This window comes from Manis pentadactyla, chromosome 19, assembly GCF_030020395.1.
Source record: "Manis pentadactyla isolate mManPen7 chromosome 19, mManPen7.hap1, whole genome shotgun sequence".
NCBI lineage: Eukaryota > Metazoa > Chordata > Mammalia > Pholidota > Manidae > Manis > Manis pentadactyla.
The window spans coordinates 9,672,738-9,694,843 of NC_080037.1; the positions used below are offsets into that span (position 1 = coordinate 9,672,738).

The window sequence follows — 22,106 nt, forward strand, 5'->3', positions numbered from 1 at the left end:
CTGGGGAGGGGTGGGCATAAGTTCTCATGGACAGGGATGGTGGCTTGTCTAATCGTCTGGCCCCAGCCCCAAACCACTTTGAGCACACAGTGACCTGCTGAAAGTCTGCAGTGGGTGAAGGAGTCACAAAGATGGCCAAAGGCCAGGCCCTGCCCTTGAGGGGCATGCTGTGGGCTGGGCAAGGAGGCATGCAGACAGAGACTTGCAGTGGCCCCTGCAGCCCTCCTGGGGCTGTGCAAGAACCATGTGTTTTGAGAGCGCGGTAACAACCTCAGATCTCATGATGTCCCCGTTATTTTGTTATGGCAGCCCAGACTAATACAGCTGGGAACTCAGGGAAAGAGTTCTGGGGGGACTGTCACCAGTCAAACCCCTCTCACACACATATTCTGGAACCCATCCTGTTATTAGCCCAGCAGCATGTAGGGCTGAGGGAGGGACCAGACCCCCACCTCCACAAGCCCAGCAGAGGGAACACTTGAGGTCTGACACTCCATCCCAGCCATGAGAAGACAGTGGCTAACAGCTCCCACCACCGACTTTGTAGGAAAGAAGGAAACAAAATACCTGAGCAGCTCCTACAAATCAGACAGACTGTCTGCTGGGCTCAGCACCCATTTACTGATGGAATCCCACAACCACCGATCCACAGAGGCGTTCTCCCATTTTCCAGGTGAGGCAACAGAAGCTTGGAGAGGCCAAGTAATGTGCCAGGCTGGTGTAGGCGCAAGACTGGAGGGGGTGAAGGGGCAAATAAGAGTGAGAGACAGTCCCAGCCTCAGAGGCTAAGGCTCTTCCAGGCAACATCAGTCTGATGAAAGGTGGAGGCCTGTGTGAGATTCCTGGCTGTCCCACGCCTGGTCTGCCACTGCGCGAGGGACCTCCCGTACCTGGCTCTCTTGAACCCTCCACTTGCCAGGTCTGCTGGCCTGCGCCAGGGCCTCCAGACAGAATGACTGAATGATACCATTTGAAAAGTGAGAACTGCTTCTGTGACAATTATCACCAAGCGTATCAAAGGCATGGGTTCAGTTTCCAGAAGTGGTCTGTGCAAAGCAGAATCCAGCCTTGCAGAGCAGAGCCCTGGCATTTGAGTGGGGTGTGCGGAGGCCCCCGCCGCCCGGTGACCAATTAAATGGCAGGTGTGGAGAAGATGGAACTCAGGTGTTGGAGTGCTGATTGATCAGACTTGCTGCTTGACTGTTTCAGCCCTTTTCAAATAGAAAGGGAGACAACCGGTGGGCAGAGAGAGTAGATGGTGAATACTTCATGCCAAGCAGCACTGATGCCCGCCCCTGGTTGTCCTCCAGTGCAGGGGGATGGACAGAGGGAGAGACCACCCCCAGAGGCCTCCTTGTCCAAAAGGCAGAATCCCGAGGGGTAACCAGGATTCTGGAATTCCCTGCAGACTCTAGGTTGGGCAGGCAGATTTCTGGACAGCCCCTCCACGCCCCTCCTTGTGGCCTTTTATTTTTGTTCTCACCTCCCCGGACACCTTTCAGGCCTGCTCTGCCCCAGCCCAGGCCTGAGCCCGCCCTCCCACCTCCCAGAGAAAGAAAACCACGGCTCCAAGAGGCCGCACTCACGGGCACCAGCAGGGAGTGGCACTGGCTCCACGTGCAGCCCACATGGCTGGCAGGCAGCAGTCTCGGGCCTGGCCCTGTAGCTGGGCCACAGAGCTCCAGGCCACTGCACCCCTGTGCCCCTCTTTTGGACACTTTCCCAGACCTTGTAGATCTGGCTCCTTGTCACCAGGTCAGTGGCTTAATGTCTCTGTCACTGCCTAGGGAGAGGCCTTCCAAAGCAGCGTCTACTCAGCACCGAATGCTCCGTGTCATTGTCTTCACAAGTGGGATCCTGATCTGAAATCAGTGTTCTCCTCTGTCCGCGAGTCCCCTTTTCTCTCCCCGACCAGAATGAAGGCTCGAGAGAGCAAGGGCCCACACGTCTCTGCTGCTACATCCCCAGTGCCTAAGCTGCCCCCAACATCACGGCAGGGCTCAGCTCTGTGGAACAGAGGCTGCCTGGATGCACCCCCACTTCTCAGTATTACTCTATTGACATCACAAAATGATGAAACCTGAGTGCAGCAGCCTTCCGCAGTCGATGAAATGTCGCATGAGTCACAGCTCATTTGGTACACACAGTGGCTTAGTCTGGGTTATCCCCCTTTTACATATGAGGAAACTGAGGCTCAGAGGCCTCTGGGTTTTGCCCCAGGTCCTAGAGCCAGTAGGTGGTGGAGCAGAGGATCACAGGGACCCTGACTTATAGTCTTTTTCCACAATCACATAGTTTCCTCTGCGATGGGAAGCGGGCTACAGCCCCTTCTCCCTCCAACATTCACCCACCCAGGTGCCCGTGGCAGGAGGACATGGGGAAAAAAGCATCTGCCACAACACAGAGACTGGCCTGTACGTGAGGAAATGCAGGTGGAACTGCATGAGGCCTGACGAGAAACAATTGTTCAAGCATGAGGACCGGGGGACGCAGCAACATGGAGCGGCCTCTGCTTGGAGGGGCTGTTCTTTATTCTCTAAAACCTATCTCTCCTGCTTTTAAAAACGTTCACAACATGTCAATGAATAGTTATTGAGCATCTCCTGCAGTGCCAGCATTTTGCCAGGCACTGGGAATTCAACACAAATAAGAGGAGGTTTCTACCTTGGAATGGACTAAAATGAAGAAAAGAAACTCATACACCTCTTTCCTGCCATGGACACAGTGTTGACTCAAGTGTGCTTTGAGTTCACTATATTCAAAAACAAGCAAATGATCCAATTAATCAATATCAACCCTAATATTACATTTGTAAAAGGCCTTACATTTCTTAAAAATTGAATATATTATTATACTCTGTATTACTGTATAGAAGAGTGTTTTTCGTACCTTCATAGGAAAAAGGAACGATTTTACTAGGCCTGACTCATTATAAATCCATTTAGTAATTCTGTAATAAAGTTGTGATTTAGAAGCCCAGCCAGACACAGGGGTGGTAAGGTCAGGGCCATTTCAGAGCGTAGTCCCTCACTTTTAGCACACTTCTTTGTTACCTGCTGGTTTTCAATAAGAAGTAAGAGGCACTAAAGGGTTAGTGTGCACCCGGTGTGAACGACAAAAGAACAGGTTGCTAAGTTTTTATTTACTGTTGCATGATTAGACCCTAGCATGTTTGCATTACTGTAGAATAACATGGAAGACGTGTTGACTAAATAGATACAGGGAAAGCAACTCTGAGGTAATGCCTCTGGCTCGGCCAATGCCCCAAGCTATTCAGAGAAGAGGTAGCATGTGCAATCTGAAATGTCACTGTTCCTCTAAATTGTGTTGCGGGATTGTGTCATGACTGCTCATAATATCAGCAAAGCAGATTATGCTGAGTGAAAAACTACATGCAAAGATACAATGGTTCTGTCCTAATAAAGGCCTTATGTGACAAACCCACAGCCAACATCATACTGAACAGTGAGAAGCTGAAAGCTTTTCCTCTAAGATCCTAAACAAGACAGGGATGCCCACTCTCCCCACTGTTCTTCATCATACATAGTACTGGAGGTCCTAGCCACAGCAATCAGGTAACGCAAAGAAATAAAAGGCATCCAGATTGGTAAGGAAGAAGTTAAACTGTCACTATTTGTTGATGACATGATATTATACATAGAAAACCCTAAAGACTCCACCAAAAAACATTAGAATTAATACCTGAATTCAGCAAAGTTGTAGGATACAAAATTAATATGCAGAAATCTGTTGCATTCCTATATACTAACAATGAATTATCAGAGAGAGAAATCAGGAAAACAACTCCATTTACAATTGCATCAAAAAGAATAAAATACCTAGGAATAAACCCAACCAAGGAGGTGAAAGACCTTCACTCTGAGAACTATAAGTCACTAATGAGAGAAACTAAAGAAGACACCAATAAATGAAAATCTATCCTATGCTCATGGGTAGGAAGAATTAAGATCGTCAAAACAGCCATCTTTCCCAAAGCAATCTACAGATTCAATGCAATCTGTATCAAAATACCAACAGCATTCTTCAATGAAATAGAACAAATTGTTCTAAAATTCATATGGAACCACAAAAGATCCCTAATAATCAAAGCAAAAGTGGGGGGAATTATGCTCCCTGACTTCAAGTTCTACTACAAAGCCACAGTAATCAAGATAATTTGGTACTGGTGCAAGAACAGACCCATAGACCAGTGGAACAGAATGGAGATCCCAAATATAAACCCATACATATACAGTCAATTAATATATGATAAAGGATCCATGAACATACAATGGGGAAAAGACAACCTCCTCAACCACTGGTGTTGGGAAAACAGGACAACTACATGTAAGAGAAAGAAACTGGATTATTGTCTAACCCTATACACAAAAGTAAACTTGAAATGGATCAAAGACTTGAATGTAAGTCTTAGAAGAAAACATATGCAAAAATCTCTTAAATACAAGCATGATTAACTTTTTCCTGGACACATCTCTTTGGACAAGGGAAACAAAAGCAAAAATGTACAAATGGGACTACATCAAACTAAAAAGCTTCTGTACAGCAAAGGACACCATCAGCAGAACAAAAAGGCACCCTACAGTATGGGAGAATATACTCATAAATGACATATCTGATAAGGGGTTAACATCCAAAATATATAAAGAACTCACCACCCAAAAACATATGCCTCAACACCCAAAAAACAAATGACCCAATTAAAAAATGGGCAGAGGACCTGAACAGACACTTCTCCAAAGAAGAAATACCGATGGCCAACTGGCACATGAAAAGATGTTCCACATCACTAATCATCAGAGAAGTGCAAATTAAAACCACAATGAGAGATCACCTCTAACCTGTTAGGATGGCCACTACCAAAAGACAAGAAATAACAAATGCTGGTGAGGTTGTGGAGAAATGGGAACCCTCCTACACTGTTGGTGGAAATGTAAATTGGTGCAGCTGTAATGGAAAGCAGTATGGAGGTTCCTCAAAAAACTAAAAATAGAAATACCAGTTGACCCAGTAACTCCACTCCTAGGAATTTACCCAAAGAAAACAAGATCCCTGATTCGAAAAGACATATGCACCTCTATGTTTATCTCCGCACTGTTTGCAATTGCCAAGATATGGAAGCAACCTAAGTGTCCATCAATACATGAATGGATAAAGAAGATGTGGTACATATACACAATGGAATATTATTCAGTAATAAAAAGAAAAGAAATCCTCCCATTTGCAACAACATGAATTGAGCTAGAGGGTATTATGCTCAGTGAAATAGGCCGGGTGGAGAATGACAAATACCAAATGATTTCACTTACTGGTGGAGTATAAAAACAAAGCAAAACAGAAGGAACAAAATAGCAGTAGACTCATAGGCACCAAGAAGGGACTAGTGGTTACCGGGGGAAAGGTGTTGGGGACGGTGCGGGGGGAGGAGGAAGGGAATTAAGTGGCGCAGTAATTCATAATCACAATAAAGTAGTACAGCATGGAGAATACAGTTAATGATTGTGTAACATCTTAGTGCATTAATGGGCAGTGACGGCACTGGAGGGGGTGAGGACATGATAACATGGGTGAATGTTAAACCACTGTGTTGTGTATTTGAAACCACTGTAAGATTGCATATCAATGATACTTTAATTAAAAAAAAACAGATAAAATGGTTCTGCACACAGATCCATGTTTTGGTTTGGAATTGCTGCAGGGCATAGGTTACTAAAAGGATAGAATTTTGGCTGGTGGTCAGACAAGTTTCCTGGTTTCTGATTTCTTAAAGCTTGAATATACTAGTGTTCTCAGGGAAATTCTACAGGGCTCTTTTTTTCTGGTGATAGTTAAAGGCTTTGAAAGTCCTGCTTCTTTTCCGCTCTCAGGTGACTTTAACATGAAATCATTCAGTGGGGAAGCAGTTAAGTGGTGTCCGCTCATCGGTGTGGGGCTAATTCATAGGCATCTGTCCTGACTAGTAGTTGAGATCCCAAGAGCTGAAGCCAGACCACCTGGTTCTAATGCCCATTTCCTGACTATGTGACCCTGGGCAAGTCACTAATCCTCCCGAAGTCTCAGATTCACTGTTTGTAAAGTAGGGGTGACAACCAGAGCATTCTGTGGGCCTGTTATAAGGGTATATGAGTTCATACCTGTAAAGCGCTTGCTCATTCAAACACTCAGGACACAATGGCATCAATCTCCCTCCCACCCCCAGAGCCCAGAAGTCCCACGCTGGAAGCCCCAGAGTCAGACTGACATTCTCATTGTGTGACTGAAGCTCAGGCTCTTGGCCTTGATCTCAGTTTTCTCATCTATAAAATGGTGCCATAAAATCCTCAAATAAGGCAAAGCCTTGGCAGTTATTTATCAGATAACTACACAAGGTGATGGTGGGTTATTGTTAAAGTCTGGACACAGAGGGCAAGATGATGAAAACAAAAACTCATCAATTTTGTTCTCTGAAAGCAGATAGTAGGGAAGAAACAGTGAAGGAAATACTTGTATTATCCACAGTGCATATTATCCTTGCTATTACGCACTCGGATCTCTTCAGATTCCCTTGATTACCACTTCCTTCCAAAAGCTCTGACCTGGAGCTTGCCACAAAGGGCAAGATGCTGCCCCTTACACTCCCTAGCACTCAGAAAGAAGCACAGTCTTTATTTGGTCTCTCTGGGTTTTGGAGGCAAGGTATGCTGCTCTAGAGAATAGCACTTGAGAATATCAAACTCATCATTGGGTGACCAAGGGAGTCAAGTGAATGGCAAGAAAGGCCCTTAGAGCAGCTCCAGGTTGCAAACAAGCTTCTCTGCGTGTGGGGCCTTATGATCCGTCGCATCCAGTGGTGCCAGAAATACCCGTGGTGGGTGAGTTTGCTGCGTGGGGACTCTGGCAAGCTCTGCTGGAAGTACTGCGGCGCATTGCCTGGTTCTGGAACAAGGTCATGCCCGCTCTAGCAAAGAATTACATCGGAAAAACAGCTCCTGGAGCGCTGTTGGGCCCTCAGAGAAATTGAGTGCTTGACCGATGAGCATAAAGTAAGCATTCAACCTGAGCTGCCCATGCTAAGCTGAGCGTTAGCTACTGCAAGTCATACAGTTGAACAGGCAAAGCGGTAATCCACTATATGGTGCAAGTGACGCATTTGGACTAGGCTTGAGCTAGTCCAGAATGTGTAAGTAAATCGCATGAGGAAGCAGCCCAGACTGCTAAATCACCTGCCTCTATTGCCCTACTGCTTCCTCTTCAACCCACATACACGACCTCACGGGGGTGCCCTTTAACCAACTGATGGGTGTGCCAGCATGATATGTTGGCATTAGTTGCATTGTGGTTCCACTCAGGGTGTCCCTGAAGGACAATGGTAAAAGGAAGCCCTCCCAGCCGTCAGAGCAGTAAGCATACATTTGGTCATCCACCTTGAACATAAGGAAAGACAGCCCAGAGGAGGGATGTGCATGGGCTGCTGGGAAGTGGCAAATGGCTCGGTCAGTTGGTCAGACTGCCAGAGGTACAAAATGGAAACAGTGGACAAAAGGAGGCCTGGAAAAGAGATAAGCATAAGTCCAGGACTAGGGTACATTTCCACAGCCCCAAGAGTGAGGTCTTCTTACATTTCACACCCTGGGAACCTCACTTGCCTCCTCCTAGTCCCAGACCTGGTAGATGGACCTACAGAAGTGCACACAAAGGGCACAAATCTTTGGGTCATGCTAACGTCCACCAAAGAGCCTTCATCACAGAGAAGACATGAGATAACCATTGAGGAGGATGACTCATCCTGTGGGTGTCAGCCAGCCTTTCTTTTCACAGTCACCCCAGTGCTGGCACAATGAGTTGGAAAGCACGGTGGACTTGGTGGCAAGATGGAGGCTTTGCATAGGCTCAAGATCATGCACACCCTCTCACCAAGGCTGAGAGCTACTGCTGAGTGCCTAGCACGCTCACAGGGGGGCACTGACACTGAGTCCCATGGAAGGTACTATTCCTTGGTAGGGGGAGAAAACCCGCAGCCACACAGTGGTAAGCTGACTATTAGACCCTTCCCCCCTTTGAGGGGACAGTGATCTGTTCTTACCATAATCACAAACTCCAGCACCAACCATGTGCTTACAGAATGCCTGATCTCTCAATACGGTGTCCCACATCACACTGCCTGAGACCAAAGAACCCGTTTTACAGCAAGGAGGCACACCAAGGCTCAGGACCTCACCCCAGCACTCAGCTTGGCGGGATGGTAAAATGGCCTGTTGGAGGCTCAGGAATGTACTACCAAGGAACAGCCTCTTGCAGGGTTGGAGGCGTCTCCTCCAGAACGGAGAGAGCATATGCCTCAAACCCATGCTCACAAAATGTACCATGTCCTCTGTCTTCATGAGGTCAAGCAGCTATAACAATACCATAGGCTTCAACAACAAACATTTATTTCTCACAGTTCTAGCAGCTGGGAAGTCCAAGATCAAGGCATCAGCGGACTCAGTGTCTAGTGAGAACACTCTGTTTGCAGATGGCTGTCTCCCCATTATATCTTCACATAGTGGGGGTAAGGGACTAGCTCTCTTCCTCAAATAAAGACACTAATCCCATCATGGGGCTCCACCCTCATGACCTAATTTTTTCCCAAAGATCCCACTTCTTAATACCATCCTATTGGGGTTAGGGTTTGAACATATGGATTTGGGGATGACAGAAACATTCAGTCCCCTATAACCAGAATTCACAGAGCCGGTGGCCAGAGCTGGAGATGAGAATGGCTCCTGTATTACACTGAGTGACTCACTTGTGAATGTGTGCTCGCCCTCACCACAACCGTGGGACCTTCCGGGTGAGAGGTCCTGACGGTCAACAGAGGGAGACTTCCGCGAGAGGACGGTGACAATTCCGTTGATCGGAAGCTACGACTGCCACCTGACCACTTTGGGCTCCTCATGCAGGGGACCATCAGGCAAAGAGATTCCTCACACTGGTTCGGGTGATCGCTGGTGGTTATCTTGAGGAGCTGGGGGCGCTGCCCCACAAAGGGGGCACAGAGGAGACTATCTTGCATCCAGGGCCTCTCTGGGACATCTCTTAGTTCATCTCCCTGCCTGGTGATGACTGTTAATGAGTGGCTACAACCAAGAAGGGCAGGGTAACTAAGGGTCCTCGCCTTTTGGGAACGAAGGTGCCTTCTGGATTACCCCGCCAGGAAAACAACCCAGACCAACCGCAGCGCTAACTGAAGGCGGCATCTAGAATGAGTAGTAGAGGAGGGAAACGATGAATATCAATCAGAGCCGCAGGACAAGTTACCTCTATGAGGGACTGGAGTTTCTTTCATTCATCCTGTTGCCTCAGCCTTTGAGAAAAACACCCTTGACCTCCACGCTGAAGGGAGCACTGAGTGGACCTGTAGCTCCCTTCCTGGAGAGTAAGTAAGGATGTCTGTTTATACAGAACAAATGTAAGCCCTGCATTGTAGTGTAAGAGCTGTATGTGATGAGAGGGCACAAGGGGTGGACTGTGCAGGACACAAAACTTGGACACCTCCTACATCCTTTCCACTGGCTCCTTATTTCCAAAGAGGCTGCCTGCCTTGCAAACCACTGCCAGCTTCATCAGATCCCTATTTTTTGTGGCCTTACTTAACTGATGTCCAAGTTGAAGTCCTAGGAAGACATGTTTTTTTGCACCTCACAACTCAAGCCCACCTCTCTGAGTTGCTCCCCCATTTCTGGTTAGTATCAAACACCCCACCATGGGCCATGGGATTTGGCCTCCTAAATGGACAGGACAGAAACTGGTTGAAGGTAGTAACTGCAGAAAAATAAAACCATGTCAGATTGAATGCCACCAAGTTGAGACTACTCAATGAATTGGTTTTATCGTGGATTCTCAGGAGGTGGTGCTCCGCCCTAACACTCTGAATGCTGGGCAAGGCCTTTCCTCTCTGGGTCTGTTTCCACTTCAATAAAATGAGCAGTTTGGGGGAAGGATATCTTTAAGCACCTCTCATCCTCAGTTCCAAACCGCGGGGTCTGGGACCAAAGGAAATGCAACAGCTGTTCAGGAAGGGAAGAGGAGCAGGCAGCTCAGGGGAGATGAGACACTGGGGTATGGGCGTGACTGGGCCAGCAGTGGCCCACGGGAAATATTGTCCCCCTGCCGAGAGCTCGGGGGGAAGAAGCTCTCCAAGCTGGGAGTCAGGTGTCCAAACTCCTTCCCGGGCACAAGACAGCATGTAATCTGGCCCTGCGCCCTCCAAGCTGCCGAGCCAGCTCCCGCTACAGTCACACACTCCCTGGCAGCCCCTAGGCACTCTGGAGCTTCCTTCCTCTGTGCATTTGCACACGCTCATCCCCCTTCTGGAAACACCCTTCTCCACTCTCCTCCACCCCACCCATCCTCCACAACTCAGCTCAGTCTCCTCCTCTGGCAGCCCAACCCCCAGGCCCACCGCACACACCAGGCTGCATTAGGGAGCCTGGGGGGGTGGCTTCCGGAGTCCAGGCCACACCATCAACTCTCCACAGCAAGGCTCTGTTGGCAAGCCCACCTCCCCCATCTGACATCTTGAGACAAAAATCCGTATTCTCTCTAGGTTATTGGCACCAAGAACAGTGCCTAGGGCCTAGTCATGGGCTATTATTGGCTTAAATCATGGTGAAATTAGCAAAACATCTCATTTCTAGTTCCAACTCGGTGACCACCTTCTGCAACACGGAAAGATCCAGGCCAAGGTGCTTCACTTCTCTGAGCTTCACTTTACCTGCCTGTCCCCTTCTCATTTGTGAGGCTCAAATGAGAGAGAAACAGGATTGGCCCTTTGGTGTGTATAAGCACACTGCAAGGTTAAGAGGTCAGCACTGATGTTGTAACAACTGCTGACAGTGTTGCTACTGATAACCACCTGCTTAGCTGGAGGGTATTCTCACCACTCTCCTCCGGGATTTTGCCCTAACCCAGCTCCACTATCTGCCGGAGAATGAAGCAAGTTCCCCCACCAACCCCCTTGTCTCATAGATCTCATATGATCTCAAGAAGTCCTTCCAGAAGTCAGACCCACATCCTTCCTGTTGCAGCCCTGCCCCTTCCCTCCTCGTGTGTCCTACCAGCATAATCCTAAATATCAATCTCCAAGGAGCCCAAAGCCCGAGCACTTTATTAGGGTTTATCCTTAGAGATTGACATCTTCATGGTCATTGCTCCGAAGAGAAGATGACCCAGAGGGGGAGAGAGAGAAAAAGGAGAGAGAGGGAAGTCCCTGTCTGGAGCGAGGGAGTAGACAAGAGTCGGGAGTGATCAAGGTCAGATGGCAGTAAGGACTTCCCAACGCTCAAACACAGTGACACAAATGCTCATCACCACACCACCACCTCCGTCAGCTGCCTGGCTTCCGGGGGAGGGATAATTGTCATGTTTTACAGCTTTCCATGACGTGGGTCCTCTGCCGGAGCTAGAGCTGTGGGTGAGGCGACATTTCCTGCTCCGGGGGGCTGGGGTGAGGAGAGATGAGGTGCTGAGTGTGCACCCTATTTGAGAGCACATACACACACCCTGCTGGGGGGCTCCCTTCCTAGGCTGCCCCCATGGAGCTCCCCCTGGCCCAGATATGCCCCCAAGGTAAGTGTGAAGTTGGAGACTGTGGGCGGGGGGGATGTCAAGACCCCCATCACCCCAGCTCTCTCTCCCAGGCCCGGGCTCCCAAGCCAGAGCTGGCAAAGCTGATTGGCAGGGTGCCCACAGTCCCTTCTCCTTCTCCGGGGCTCCAGGTAAACTCAGCCCTGAGGACGAAGGTGACAGGTCTGCTGACTCCTCAGAGAAGAGCAAGGGGGCACAGGAGGATGGGGTCGGGGTGGTAGGAGGCAGCGGATCTTCAGCCAGAAGAGGGGCCCGCCCTGGAGAGATCTGCCTAGAGATCTGCCTCCCCACCTGTGGGACTTCCGGGCCATCAGGCCAGTGGGCTTCCCAGCTCTCCTTCCTGGTGCCCAGTTTCCCTGACAAGGTCCTCTGTGCCTCCTCGGCTCCTTACTCCTCCTCCCTGAGAAGCACCCCCTGCTGACCCTCCTGCATCGTTCCTGCTCTCCTGACTGTCCCTGTCTTCCAAGTCCCTGGTCGGAGGCAACGCAGGGCACCTCTGAGCCTGGGGGAGAGGTGGGCGGCGGGCGAGAGGCAGTCCTCACTGAGAAACACCCCCTCTTTGTGCTAACAGGGAATCAAGAAGCCCCGACCCCAGCCTTCAGCACCTTCCAGCCCGTGGGCTTGTCTCGCAGGAGCTGCCAGGGCCTGAGTTTGCTTTTGGGGTCCAGACTCCAAGCCCTGCAGGCGGAGGCCCAGCCTAGCCCCAGGAGCCTGGGTGTCCCCACTGTGGTGAGTGAGAGCCTGGAGAGGGCAGCTGCCTATCTGCTTCCCTCTCCTATGGGGAGGGCTTGCAGATAGACAAGGAAAGAGCAGGAAGGATCCGGGCTGCAGCGGGGATGGGGCACAGGGGGAGGGAGAGGCGATTTGCTGAATTGCCGGCTTACTCCTCCTCTGCCTCTGGGAGGTTCCGGCTGAGTCCACAGGTGCCCCGGGTTCAGGGTGTTGAACCCCAGAAGCAGGCATCAGCAGCTCTGCTCTCACTTGCCCAGTGCACCTCCGTCTCAATCCTTCCCACCCACCTGGTCACTAGGAAGTTCCCGGTCCCAACCAGCTCAGTCCCTCCTACTGTGGGGTGGACCCTCCCTCGCTGTGGGTTCTGGGGCGGCCTCCCTCATCACTCCCCCCATCCCTCAGGCAAGGGAACAACTTTCTGTCCATCTGGAAGGCCTCACCCCCATGGAAGCACCCTTTAAGAGCCCACTGCTACTGCATTAAAGGCCCTCAGGACCCAGTGGGAAGTGGAAGGAAATTCCCTGGAAACCAGAACAGCTGGAGAAGAAGGGATTTAAGTCAGACTTTAGGAAGGACTTTCTGGGCAGTTATATCCCAAAACAGGCAGCTGGGATGGGGGTGGGGAGCTTCCTCTCCAAGCCCAGGAGGGGCTGGGTATGAAAGTAAGAAGGTGGCGGCTGGCTAGGAGTCAGGAGAAGGCCCGCTGATCACTACTTCCCCCTCCTTCAACTCTCCCCATCCAGGCAGGCCCCCAGGTCCCAGGGGCTGCCTCTAGCCCAGAGGACTCTGGGAAGGCTGAGGAGGTGCCTAGGGAAGGAGGCCAGGCGCTGCAGGCCACGACCCGGGCTTGGTTCCAGAAGACCCAGGCCCCCTGGCTCCTGCAGCACGGGGCAGCCCCTGCCTGGTTCCATGGCTTCATCACCCGGAGGTGAGTCACAGAGGAGGGGCAGGGCCACGTCCTGGGTCCTGTGCCCAGTCAGAAGTAGGCTGGGGCTGCAGGATCAGGCTACGACTCCAGGAAGTTCCCTGGCCATTCCCTGTGGCATAGCTCCTGGGAGACAGCATTGCAGGCTCCAGCCCAACCCCTCCGTGCCTCGGTTTCCCCTCTCTAGGCTTCAGTATCCTCCTGTCTCTAAGGCCTCTGGTCCATGCGGCTTTCCCCTCAGTCCCTCAGGGTCTCCCTCTCCATCCTTGCCTCTGGCTCTCTCCAGCCCTCCCCTTTCTTCCCAGCCTCGCGGTTCCCCCATCCTCCTCCTCCGCTCAGCTTGTGACTTCTGAAATCTGGACATCCGTTACCACCACCGCTTTGCTGCGGCCCAGTCCTGCTGCTCCCAGGCTGCCCTTCCAGGAGGAGGCCAGGGGAGGACTCGGGACGGGAGTTCTTCTGGGGGAAACCCTAGCTCCTGTCCACACGCGGTCCCTGGAGCGGGGGGAGGGCAGAGCCCGCACCCTCTCCCATCTCCATCCTTCTTGAGCCACTTCAGCCCCTTTGGTCCCGGGGTAGGGGTCCCCCATGAGAGCCCGGGACACAGGGCGGGAGTCTGGAAGTCAAGGCGGCCCTCCATCTCTTCTCCATCGCCCACAGGGAGGCCGAGAGGCTGCTGGAGACCAAGCCTCAGGGATGTTACTTGGTGCGGTTCAGTGAGAGCGCCGTGACCTTCGTGCTGACTTACAGGTGGCCGACGGGCCCCGCGCCGGGAGGCGTGGAGGCGGAGCTTGGAGCTAGTCGAGGGGCGGGACTTGGTGCTGACGGACGTGTGAGGGGCGGGGTCATGCTGAGTCCCGGCAGGAGCTGGTCTCTTTGCCCTGTTCGGGCCCCGAGGGCGGGAGAGCCTGGCGCGGCGTGGGTAGGGGTCAAGCCTCGTGCGAGTGGCCCTAGCAGGGAAGAGTAGGTGGGTCTGATGCCGACCGGCGCCCTCCAGGAGCCGGACTTGCTGCCGCCACTTCCTGCTGGCCCAGCTTGGGGACGGGCGCCACGTGGTGCTGGGCGAGGACAGCGCCCACACGCGGCTGCAGGATCTGCTGCGCCACTACACGGCGTGCCCACTCAGCCCCTACGGGGAGACGCTCACCGAGCCCCTCGCCCGCCAGGTACGCCCCCCGGGCCCTGACCCTGACCCTAAGCACAGGGACCCAGGCCAGCGCCCCTCCCCACGCAGAGCCCAGGCCGCACCACCGCTGCACCAGACACCCCGCATCCGGAAAGACGGCCCAGCCCTACCTTCCTTGCCCACACCTCTCCGTGGGAAGCCCTTGGAGAAAGATGAGTGCTGGAGGAGGGGTCCCTGAGAGACCAGACCAGCCGCACGAAGGCCAGAGGGGCTGGGAGTGGCCAGCGAGACACACTTGTTTTTCCATTAAGAGATATTTACTGGGTACCTAGCATGTACTAGGTGCTGGCAGGCCCTGGAAATAGAGCCGTGGACAAGACAGACAGGTGTCAGACCCACAAAGCTTGCTCACTAGCAGCAAAGACAGACAATAGGACTCAAGTGTGAGAAGGAGATGAGAAATGAAATTCAGAGTGGAGAGCCACTGAGCTCACTTGGCAGGGAGCATATAAGGGCATGCCTCCCTGAGAAAGTTTGGGCAGTCCTGAGAGACCCCTGTGTGCCAGCCATTGTTCTGGGCACTGGGAAAATAGCAGTAAACAAGACTGCCCAAAATATGCCAGCCTTCATGGTGCAAGGAGACTAATAATGAATATATAACCCAGATAACAAGCAGATAATACATAGTATGTCCAGGAATGATAAGTTTTAAGTGCCAAGAAGAAAGATGAAGTAGTGACAGGGATGGGGCTGTTTTACATAGGGACATCAGGGAAGGCCACTCTGGTAAGGGGACACTTGAATGGAGGCCTGATAGAAGTAAGGGAGGGAGCCATGCAGAGAACTGGAGGAAAAGCATTCCAGGCAGAAGGAACAGCAGGTGCAAAGGTCCTGATGTAGGAGGACGCTTGATGTGTTTGAAGAAAAGTGAGAGTGGTGAGGAGGCTAGCACCGTGGAGAGGAAGGAGATGGGATCAGTGAGGTGAAGGAAGGGGGCCCTGTAGATTCTCGTGTGGATTTAGGATTTGATTGTGAGTGAACAGAGATGGCACTGCATAGTTACAAGCTGAGGAGTGCCGATCTGGTGAGGGGCAAGGGTGACGGGATGGAGGTGAGATGAGGGCAGCCTGGGCCAGGGCCGCAGAGGCAGGGGTGAGGAGGTGGGAAGCTGGGTCTGTTTTGAAGGTGGTGCTGACGGGGGCTTGCAGGACTGGATGAGCTGTGGTGGACTGAGATGAGGAAGGCCATGGGAGGAGCAAGCCTGGCAGTGGGGAGGACAGGAGTTCAGGGTCCACATGCACAGTTTGAGATATCTGTTCAATATCCAGTGGAGATGCCAGGCAGGCAGTTGCAACTTGTGAGTCTGGAGTCTGGGACAGAAGTCTGGGCTGGAAGCAAACATTTGGGAATCATCAGCATGTAGATGAGCTGATTCTAAAACCTCCAGGAGAGGTGAAAGCTCACTCAGGAGTGAGTGCAGATGGAAAATAAAGGAATGCCAAGTCTCCAGCATTCAGAGTTTTCAGAAGTGGTTGGGGAGACCTACAAAGAAAGTTGAAAAGGAACAGCCAGAGAAAGAGGAGGAAAGCCAAGAAGGTGTGGTGCTTTGGAAGCCAAGCAAAGAACAAGCATCAGGGAAGAGCAGGTGCCACTGAGCTGACCATTGCATCTAGCCAAGAGGAGGTCGCTGGTGACATGGGCAAGAATAGTTTCCTGGAGATTGGTTGTACTCAGTTCAAAGAAGTGTGCCTCATGGGACTGCAATTATGGGCAGTTCTTACAAGAAACAGGCAGAGATCTGAAGATTCCCAAGCTGTGGGAACAGGGCGTATGGAAGTCTGGAGGTGACGGGGACCAGCTGGAACTGAGAGCTGGAGACAAAGCCGTCAGAGACCAGGCTCTCAGTGGGTCCTGAGTGGGCCACTCAAGTTCTCTGGAGTTTGGGCTTTATTCTAGAGCTGTGAGCAGCCACCCAAGGATTGCTAGGGGAGTTTCTGCAGGTTCACTCTGCCAGTGGAGTGGAGAATAGGTTGGCAGCACAAGATGAGGATGGCAGGGGGAGGAATTAGGCCTGAACTGTGGCTGTGGGCATGGAGCAAAGTGTGCAGATATAAAGATACCTAGACCATGGAAGGAGCAGGACTTGTGTTCCATTAGGTGTGAGGAGGAAGGCAGGGGGTGTCATATTGACTTCTAAGGTGCTGTTTTAGTAGCAGGGTGGAGGTGCTGCATTTTATTCATAAAAGGAATGCAGAGAGAGGAGGGGGTTGGGGAGGGAAAAAGGTGTGGACCCATGAAGCCTGCATTCCCTGCACACCTCAAGATGGAGACTTGCACTTGGTGGACTGCAGAAGCATGAGAAAAACCCTGTGGTCTGAGTGTACCAGAAGCCGTGGGCATGTAAGAGCATGCATGAACCCAGGGCTAAAGGCTGAGCTAAAAGCACACCTACCCGGGGAAGGAAACTTCCACTGCAAGGCTCAGCTCCCCTGAAGCAGTTCTGCCCCAAAATGTCTAGTATATCTTCCTTTACTTACTCTTCCAGCACCTGCAGAAATAAACACCGGCACACAGTCTTGGAGATGTATCCCCCTGCTGAAAATTTTTAGGCTAAAGACTTCTAAAGTCTTGTTGTATTTTTACAACTACAGGCACACACGGAGATAGCCTGGCCCCAGCCCATGTTCCAAATGAAATTAAGGTTCATGCCAGATAAGGCCCAGGGCCCGAGCCACGTCCTCAGCCCACGGTTTCCTCGCCATCTCCATCCCCTCTTCCCCGCAAGGGAACCCAGCTGCCGCAGGGTTCTGTGCCTCCTCCCCCACGCCCTCCATGTGGACCTGAGTATTTTGCCTTCCTGGGTCACCTGCCCACTCCCCACCCGCCATCCCTCCTGCCCCAAGTCCCTGAGGGCTCCTCCTTTCCCTGCAGACTCCTGAGCCCTCAGGACTTTCCCTAAGGACAGAAGAATCAGACTCTGGGAACCAAAGCCAGGACCCTCTCCCTCAGTACAGCCCAATCATCAAAAAGGAGCAGACCGCAGCCTCCAAAGAGGCTGCCGGGAAGCCCAAGGAGGTATTGGGCAGCAGGGGCTGAGGGAGGAGAGGGGGTCGGGGGTGGGGGGACCGAGAGGAGGGAAGGGCCGCCGGGAGTTTGCAGGGAGGCTCAGGCTGGGGCCCTGGCCGGCCAGGGTGGCCCCGACCCACTCATCTCCACAGCCTTACCTCCTCCTAGCCTTCCCCGCTGCCCAGACCCAAGCCTCCTGTCCGCGCCAAACCACAGCTGCCCCCCGAAGTCTACACGAGCCCCACGCAGAGACCCCGGCCGACCCCTCCCCCCAAGCCCGCCGCCCCCATCTACCAGGAGCCTGAGGAGCCCATTGATTTCTACGCCATGGGCCGAGGCAGCCCCGGGGACGCCCCCAGCAACATCTACGCCGAGGTGGAGGCCGAGGAGCTGGCAGGTGCTGAGGGCCCGCCGGGCATCCCCCGGCACCAGGTCCTGAGGAAGTGCTGGTCCAGGCCTACCCCAGGAGGCCAGGTGAAGGCGGCTGCGGGGCAGTTAGACTGCCAGGGCCTCCTGAAAGCTCCCCTGGGGAGGGCAGACGAGGTGTACAGATTGGATGCCCTGGTCAGGGTGGAAGTCAGAGGTCAGGTGACCCTGGGCAGTCGCGGTCCAGGCTGCCAGCACCCTGACAGCTTTGTCAAGTCCCCACCCCGTCCACTTCCCAGCAGATCAGCCCTCTTACTTTACAGAGGAAACAGACCCAAGGCAGAGCCCCCCTGCCCTCCCCCTCAGCCTGCAGCTGGTCTGTGTCGCTCTCACCCAGCCTTTTCGACCCCCTGAGATTTTCCTCACCTGTGCCGGGTGAATCTTGGCTGTGCGTCCTCTCCTGCTCAGTGAACCAGGGCCTCTCCTGCTCTGGCTGCCTCCCCTCAGCCTCCATAGCCCGGCCATCCTGAGAAAGAAGAGCACTTAGAGTCTGTGTGCCACCTCAGCTGAGCTCAGGCGAGGGGGCACCACCCTCCCTCTCTTCCCAAACCCCCTCCCCCTCCTCCTCCCCTCGCCCACCGCCTCCAGCTTCCCACTGAGGCTTCCAGTCAGTGTCCTGTGTCGGACGTGCTGGGCCCACAGGCTGCTCCCACCCTCTGCCTCTGGCCCTTCCCCACAGCCCGCTGATGCCCCAGGCTCCCCCTCAGCCCTTGTGCCTGCTGACACTGTACCCCTGCTCTTTAACTCAACTCTACTCTCACTCTTCTCGCCCAGATTGCTCCCTCCCATGGTCCCTCTCTGTATTGGTGACTCCCTAGCCACTCAACTGTCCAAGCCAGAATCCCAGGGCTCCTCCGATATCTCCCCGCTCTCCACCCTGATTCCTACAGGGTCTCTTCCTACATACATTTTTCTTTTCCCCAGTTTCAGCTCCCATCCTCTCTCTTTGGGACTTTTCCAAGAGTTTCTTAACTGGTCTCAATCACCAGTCTTACCACTTCTGATCTACTCTGCCCCAAGAGAGCCAGATGGTCTTTCTAAAAGAGCTCTCTACCCCATGAGGCCCTCCACACCTGCTACAGAGGTAGAGACAGGAACACCAGCACAGCCTCTCCACCAGCTGCACCCAGCCTCCCAGGGCTATGCACACTTCTCCAAACACACCAAGTGGGTTCATGCCTCCTAAGGGTTTGCACATGCCAGCCCCGTGTCTATAGTGACTTCCTGCAGGCTGCAAGCACACCTTCCCGCTGCCCAGCAGCCTCTACTTATTCTTCAGGACCAGCTCTTCTCCTCCCCTGGAAAGACTTCCCTGACCTGACCCAGACAGAGGCCATCCACACACCTGCCAGGCCACTGGGACACTGGTCTGCCCTCTTCCCCAGCAGAGTATAAGCCCCCCCGAGGGCAGGGGCTGGAACTTGATTCATCTGTCTCCTGAGCACCCAGCGCAGTGCCTGGCATGGAGCTGGTGCTCAGGAAATGTTTGTTGAATGAATGAGAGGGGTTTAGATCTCCTCTCTGCAGGCCAGTGTCTGTTAAGACCAGACATCTTGGCTGTTGAGGCTGCAGGTAGGCCTGAGAGGCAAAGGGTAGAGGGTGTGACCTAGGACTGTCCTTCTCTCTGCAGAATCTAGGTGGCTGGCAAGTGCATGCTGAGAACTCTGTAGCTGGACAGGGCTCTCCAGTGCCCCACCAGCACCTGCCCCACTTGAGGCACACGCTCCCCTGCAACCTTTCTAGACAGGTGCTTCAGGACAGAGGACAGACATGGCTCCCCTTGGGGCCTCCTCAGTAGTCGGTGAGTCTGACCCTGCAGGGAGAATAATTTGGAATATCAGGTCCAGAGACCTTCATACATACCCAGGCGTCCTTCTCAGGAAATGTAGATGGAACAAACCATAGGTGATCAAAGCTGGAAAGACCTCAGCCATCATCTATTGCAAAGATGGCAAGAAGGTGTCACCTTGCATGCCAACTCCAATCCATTGGTTGTGGCTGCCTAGAGCGCAGCTTGGGAAAGGATGTTAAGGTCGCATCTGAACTCAGCAGAAAAGAACACCATGATTGATTAGTGATGTCTGCCCCGGGAGATGGTCGAAAGAGAAGCAGCAACTCCTTTGCCCTCACTGATCTAGCTCCACTGCCTGTCTGTGCAGATAACGAAACAAATCGGCAAGGCCAAGGACTAGAACCCAGGCTTCCTGATCTCCCTGTTCAGTGCTCTATTCCTTACCCCATATCCACTAAGTCTTCTCCACAAAAAATGTCAACAATTTCCTCAGATAGGAAATCTGACTGCTTTCCAGAGTTCTTCCACCTAGGGACCTGGGTGCTCCTCCAGATCCCAGCTTAACCCTGTTCCCCTGACAGGTCTTGGCCCCCCACAAAGAATCCTGAAGATCAGAGGAGCAGATGTGAAGCCCGCTTCCTTTTGGGGATATGCATGGTTCCCTCCCAGGAGTCCCCAAGAATCCAGTGGCTTGGTGGCCTCTAGGGAAGTGGGCTAGGAGGGCCCTGTGGCTCCACTGCCCCTGCTTCCCCTCCTGGAGTCTGATTTCCTCGGCCCTCTGAGCCTTTAGGCCTGGGCCCTGGTCCAATGCTGCTGTTGTCTGAGGAACGGTTTGGCGAGAACAGATGTTTGAACTTGTTTGTTGATTCTTGTCTGGCTAATAAATCATTGCCAACTGCCTCCCCCACAGGGACCCGAGTGCTCCAGACTCCTCCTGTCTCTGTCTCTGACTCTCTCCCATACTGTGGAAGGCAAGTGGCTGGACCACCACTGCAGCGGGGGGAGAGGGGTCTGGAGTTGAGAGACACCTGCGCAAGGGCCACAGATGTGTGGGCTGTGGCTGGGAGACACCAAGGCGAGGGACACAGACCTCACTGCAAAATATTCCTTCCCAGCTGGGCTGGGCTGGACAGGTAGCCATGGGCAGGCAGGTGGCTGCGTCACCTAGAGGATGACAGGCATGCCAGAAGAGGGGCAGGGAGGGGAGTGGTTGTGGGGTAGGCCCTGCATATCCGTCCCTGCCAGCCATGGGACTGGAGGGGGAGGTGCATCCTTAGCCTGTGTGAGCCCCTTAGGGGGATGCAGAGTCCCCTGCAGTGGCTCCAACATACTCTGTCCTGTCTTCCCAGCCTCTTGGCTTAGGCCTGGGCCTCTGTCAGGTCCGCATTCCCTCCACTGTCCCCCTTGTAAGGCTTCCTCCCATTTGCCAGACCCACTTCAGGACTCGCCTCCACTCTGGGCTTCAGCCACCTGGAAGAATCGGTCTTGGGTATTATTTTTATCTGAGACTGGGGTGTCTCTGAGGTGGGGCTATGTCTGCCCTTGGCTCGCCCTCAGGACTCAGAGCAGATATTGCCCCCCAAGAAGCCATCAGGGGGCTGCTGTGGTCCCACCTGTGCAGCCTGTTCTTACACTCTCATGGCCACAAGAGTTGAGTCAAGCAGCCAGTGCCCGCAGGGGTCCCTCCGCCTGCCAAGGGGACCCTGCACCTGCCTGAGGCACAAAAATCCCAGGACCCTCCCTGAAGCCACATCTTCTAGGCCTAGGTGCTTTCGCCACCCCCAGACTGGTGCAGGCGCCAGCTCCAGTGACTGGTGAATCCCCTTCCTTTCCACTCCAGTGCTAAGCAGCTTAAAGAGCAATATGGTTGCTGAGTCAACAGATTTGGGGGTCCACTTCCTTCTGTCTGTAGATCTAAACTCCCTCCTGAGCAAAGAGAGAGATGGGGAGGGAGATGGAGGGGAGGGGAGGGAAGCAGATGGCTTTGCCCAAATCAGGGAGGCTGAAAGTGCAAGAAGAAAGGTCTCAGATTAGACTCCAGCAGTCACCTCGTGGCAGGTTCCCTGTGGCCGGGAGAGGAGGTAGATAAAGGAGAGGCTTATCGTATAGCAAGAGCTGGAAATCAGAAGGTCAGAAAATAGGATTTGCTTAGACTTCAGGACTTAGCAGGATGGGAAGGTGCGGGGAGGGGCAGGCATGCCAGTGACCCACTTGCAGTGGGAGCAAAGCCCGCTACAGAGGAGCAGAGTGGGACCTCTCCAGCCCACTTCAGCTCCACGCAGCTGAGGGTGGACCCGCTAAAGGGCTGGTAGGAGATTCTGGATGATGGCAGCATCAGAGCCCGGGGCTCCTGCCATGGTGCTGTGCTAAGTGGCTGCACAGGGAAACATTTTTTCTGCACCCTGGTACCCCATATT

The 22,106-nt window shown here is 53.1% G+C and overlaps 1 protein-coding gene across 2 annotated transcripts; it reads left to right on the forward strand.

Annotated features, from left to right (window-relative positions):
- The first annotated feature begins 11,450 nt into the window (after positions 1-11,450).
- On the forward strand, positions 11,451-20,600 carry SH2D2A (SH2 domain containing 2A). 2 transcript variants are annotated; one of them, XM_036922586.2, is made up of 9 exons: positions 11,451-11,604; positions 12,194-12,351; positions 13,098-13,282; positions 13,940-14,029; positions 14,277-14,445; positions 17,337-17,480; positions 17,640-17,945; positions 19,528-19,698; positions 20,271-20,600. In XM_036922586.2, the coding sequence occupies exons 1-8, from the start codon at positions 11,571-11,573 to the stop codon at positions 19,693-19,695; spliced, it is 1,254 nt and encodes a 417-aa protein (XP_036778481.2). In that variant the 5' UTR covers positions 11,451-11,570; the 3' UTR covers positions 19,696-19,698; positions 20,271-20,600. The 2 variants fall into 2 exon arrangements, with proteins under 2 accessions (XP_036778481.2, XP_057351071.1); XM_057495088.1 differs by lacking the exon at positions 20,271-20,600 and having other exon boundaries at positions 17,640-17,868; positions 19,528-19,692.
- The last annotated feature ends 1,506 nt before the right edge of the window (positions 20,601-22,106 follow it).

What these genes read in the sequence shown, in the direction of transcription:
- SH2D2A (XM_036922586.2), top strand. Translation starts at nt 11,571, where the DNA reads ATGGAGCTCCCCCTGGCCCAGATATGCCCCCAAG. An exon ending in CATGGCTTCATCACCCGGAG is followed by an intron (nt 13,283 to 13,939) that starts GTGAGTCACAGA and finishes CATCGCCCACAG; the next exon opens with GGAGGCCGAGAGGCTGCTGG. An exon ending in ACCTTCGTGCTGACTTACAG is followed by an intron (nt 14,030 to 14,276) that starts GTGGCCGACGGG and finishes GGCGCCCTCCAG; the next exon opens with GAGCCGGACTTGCTGCCGCC.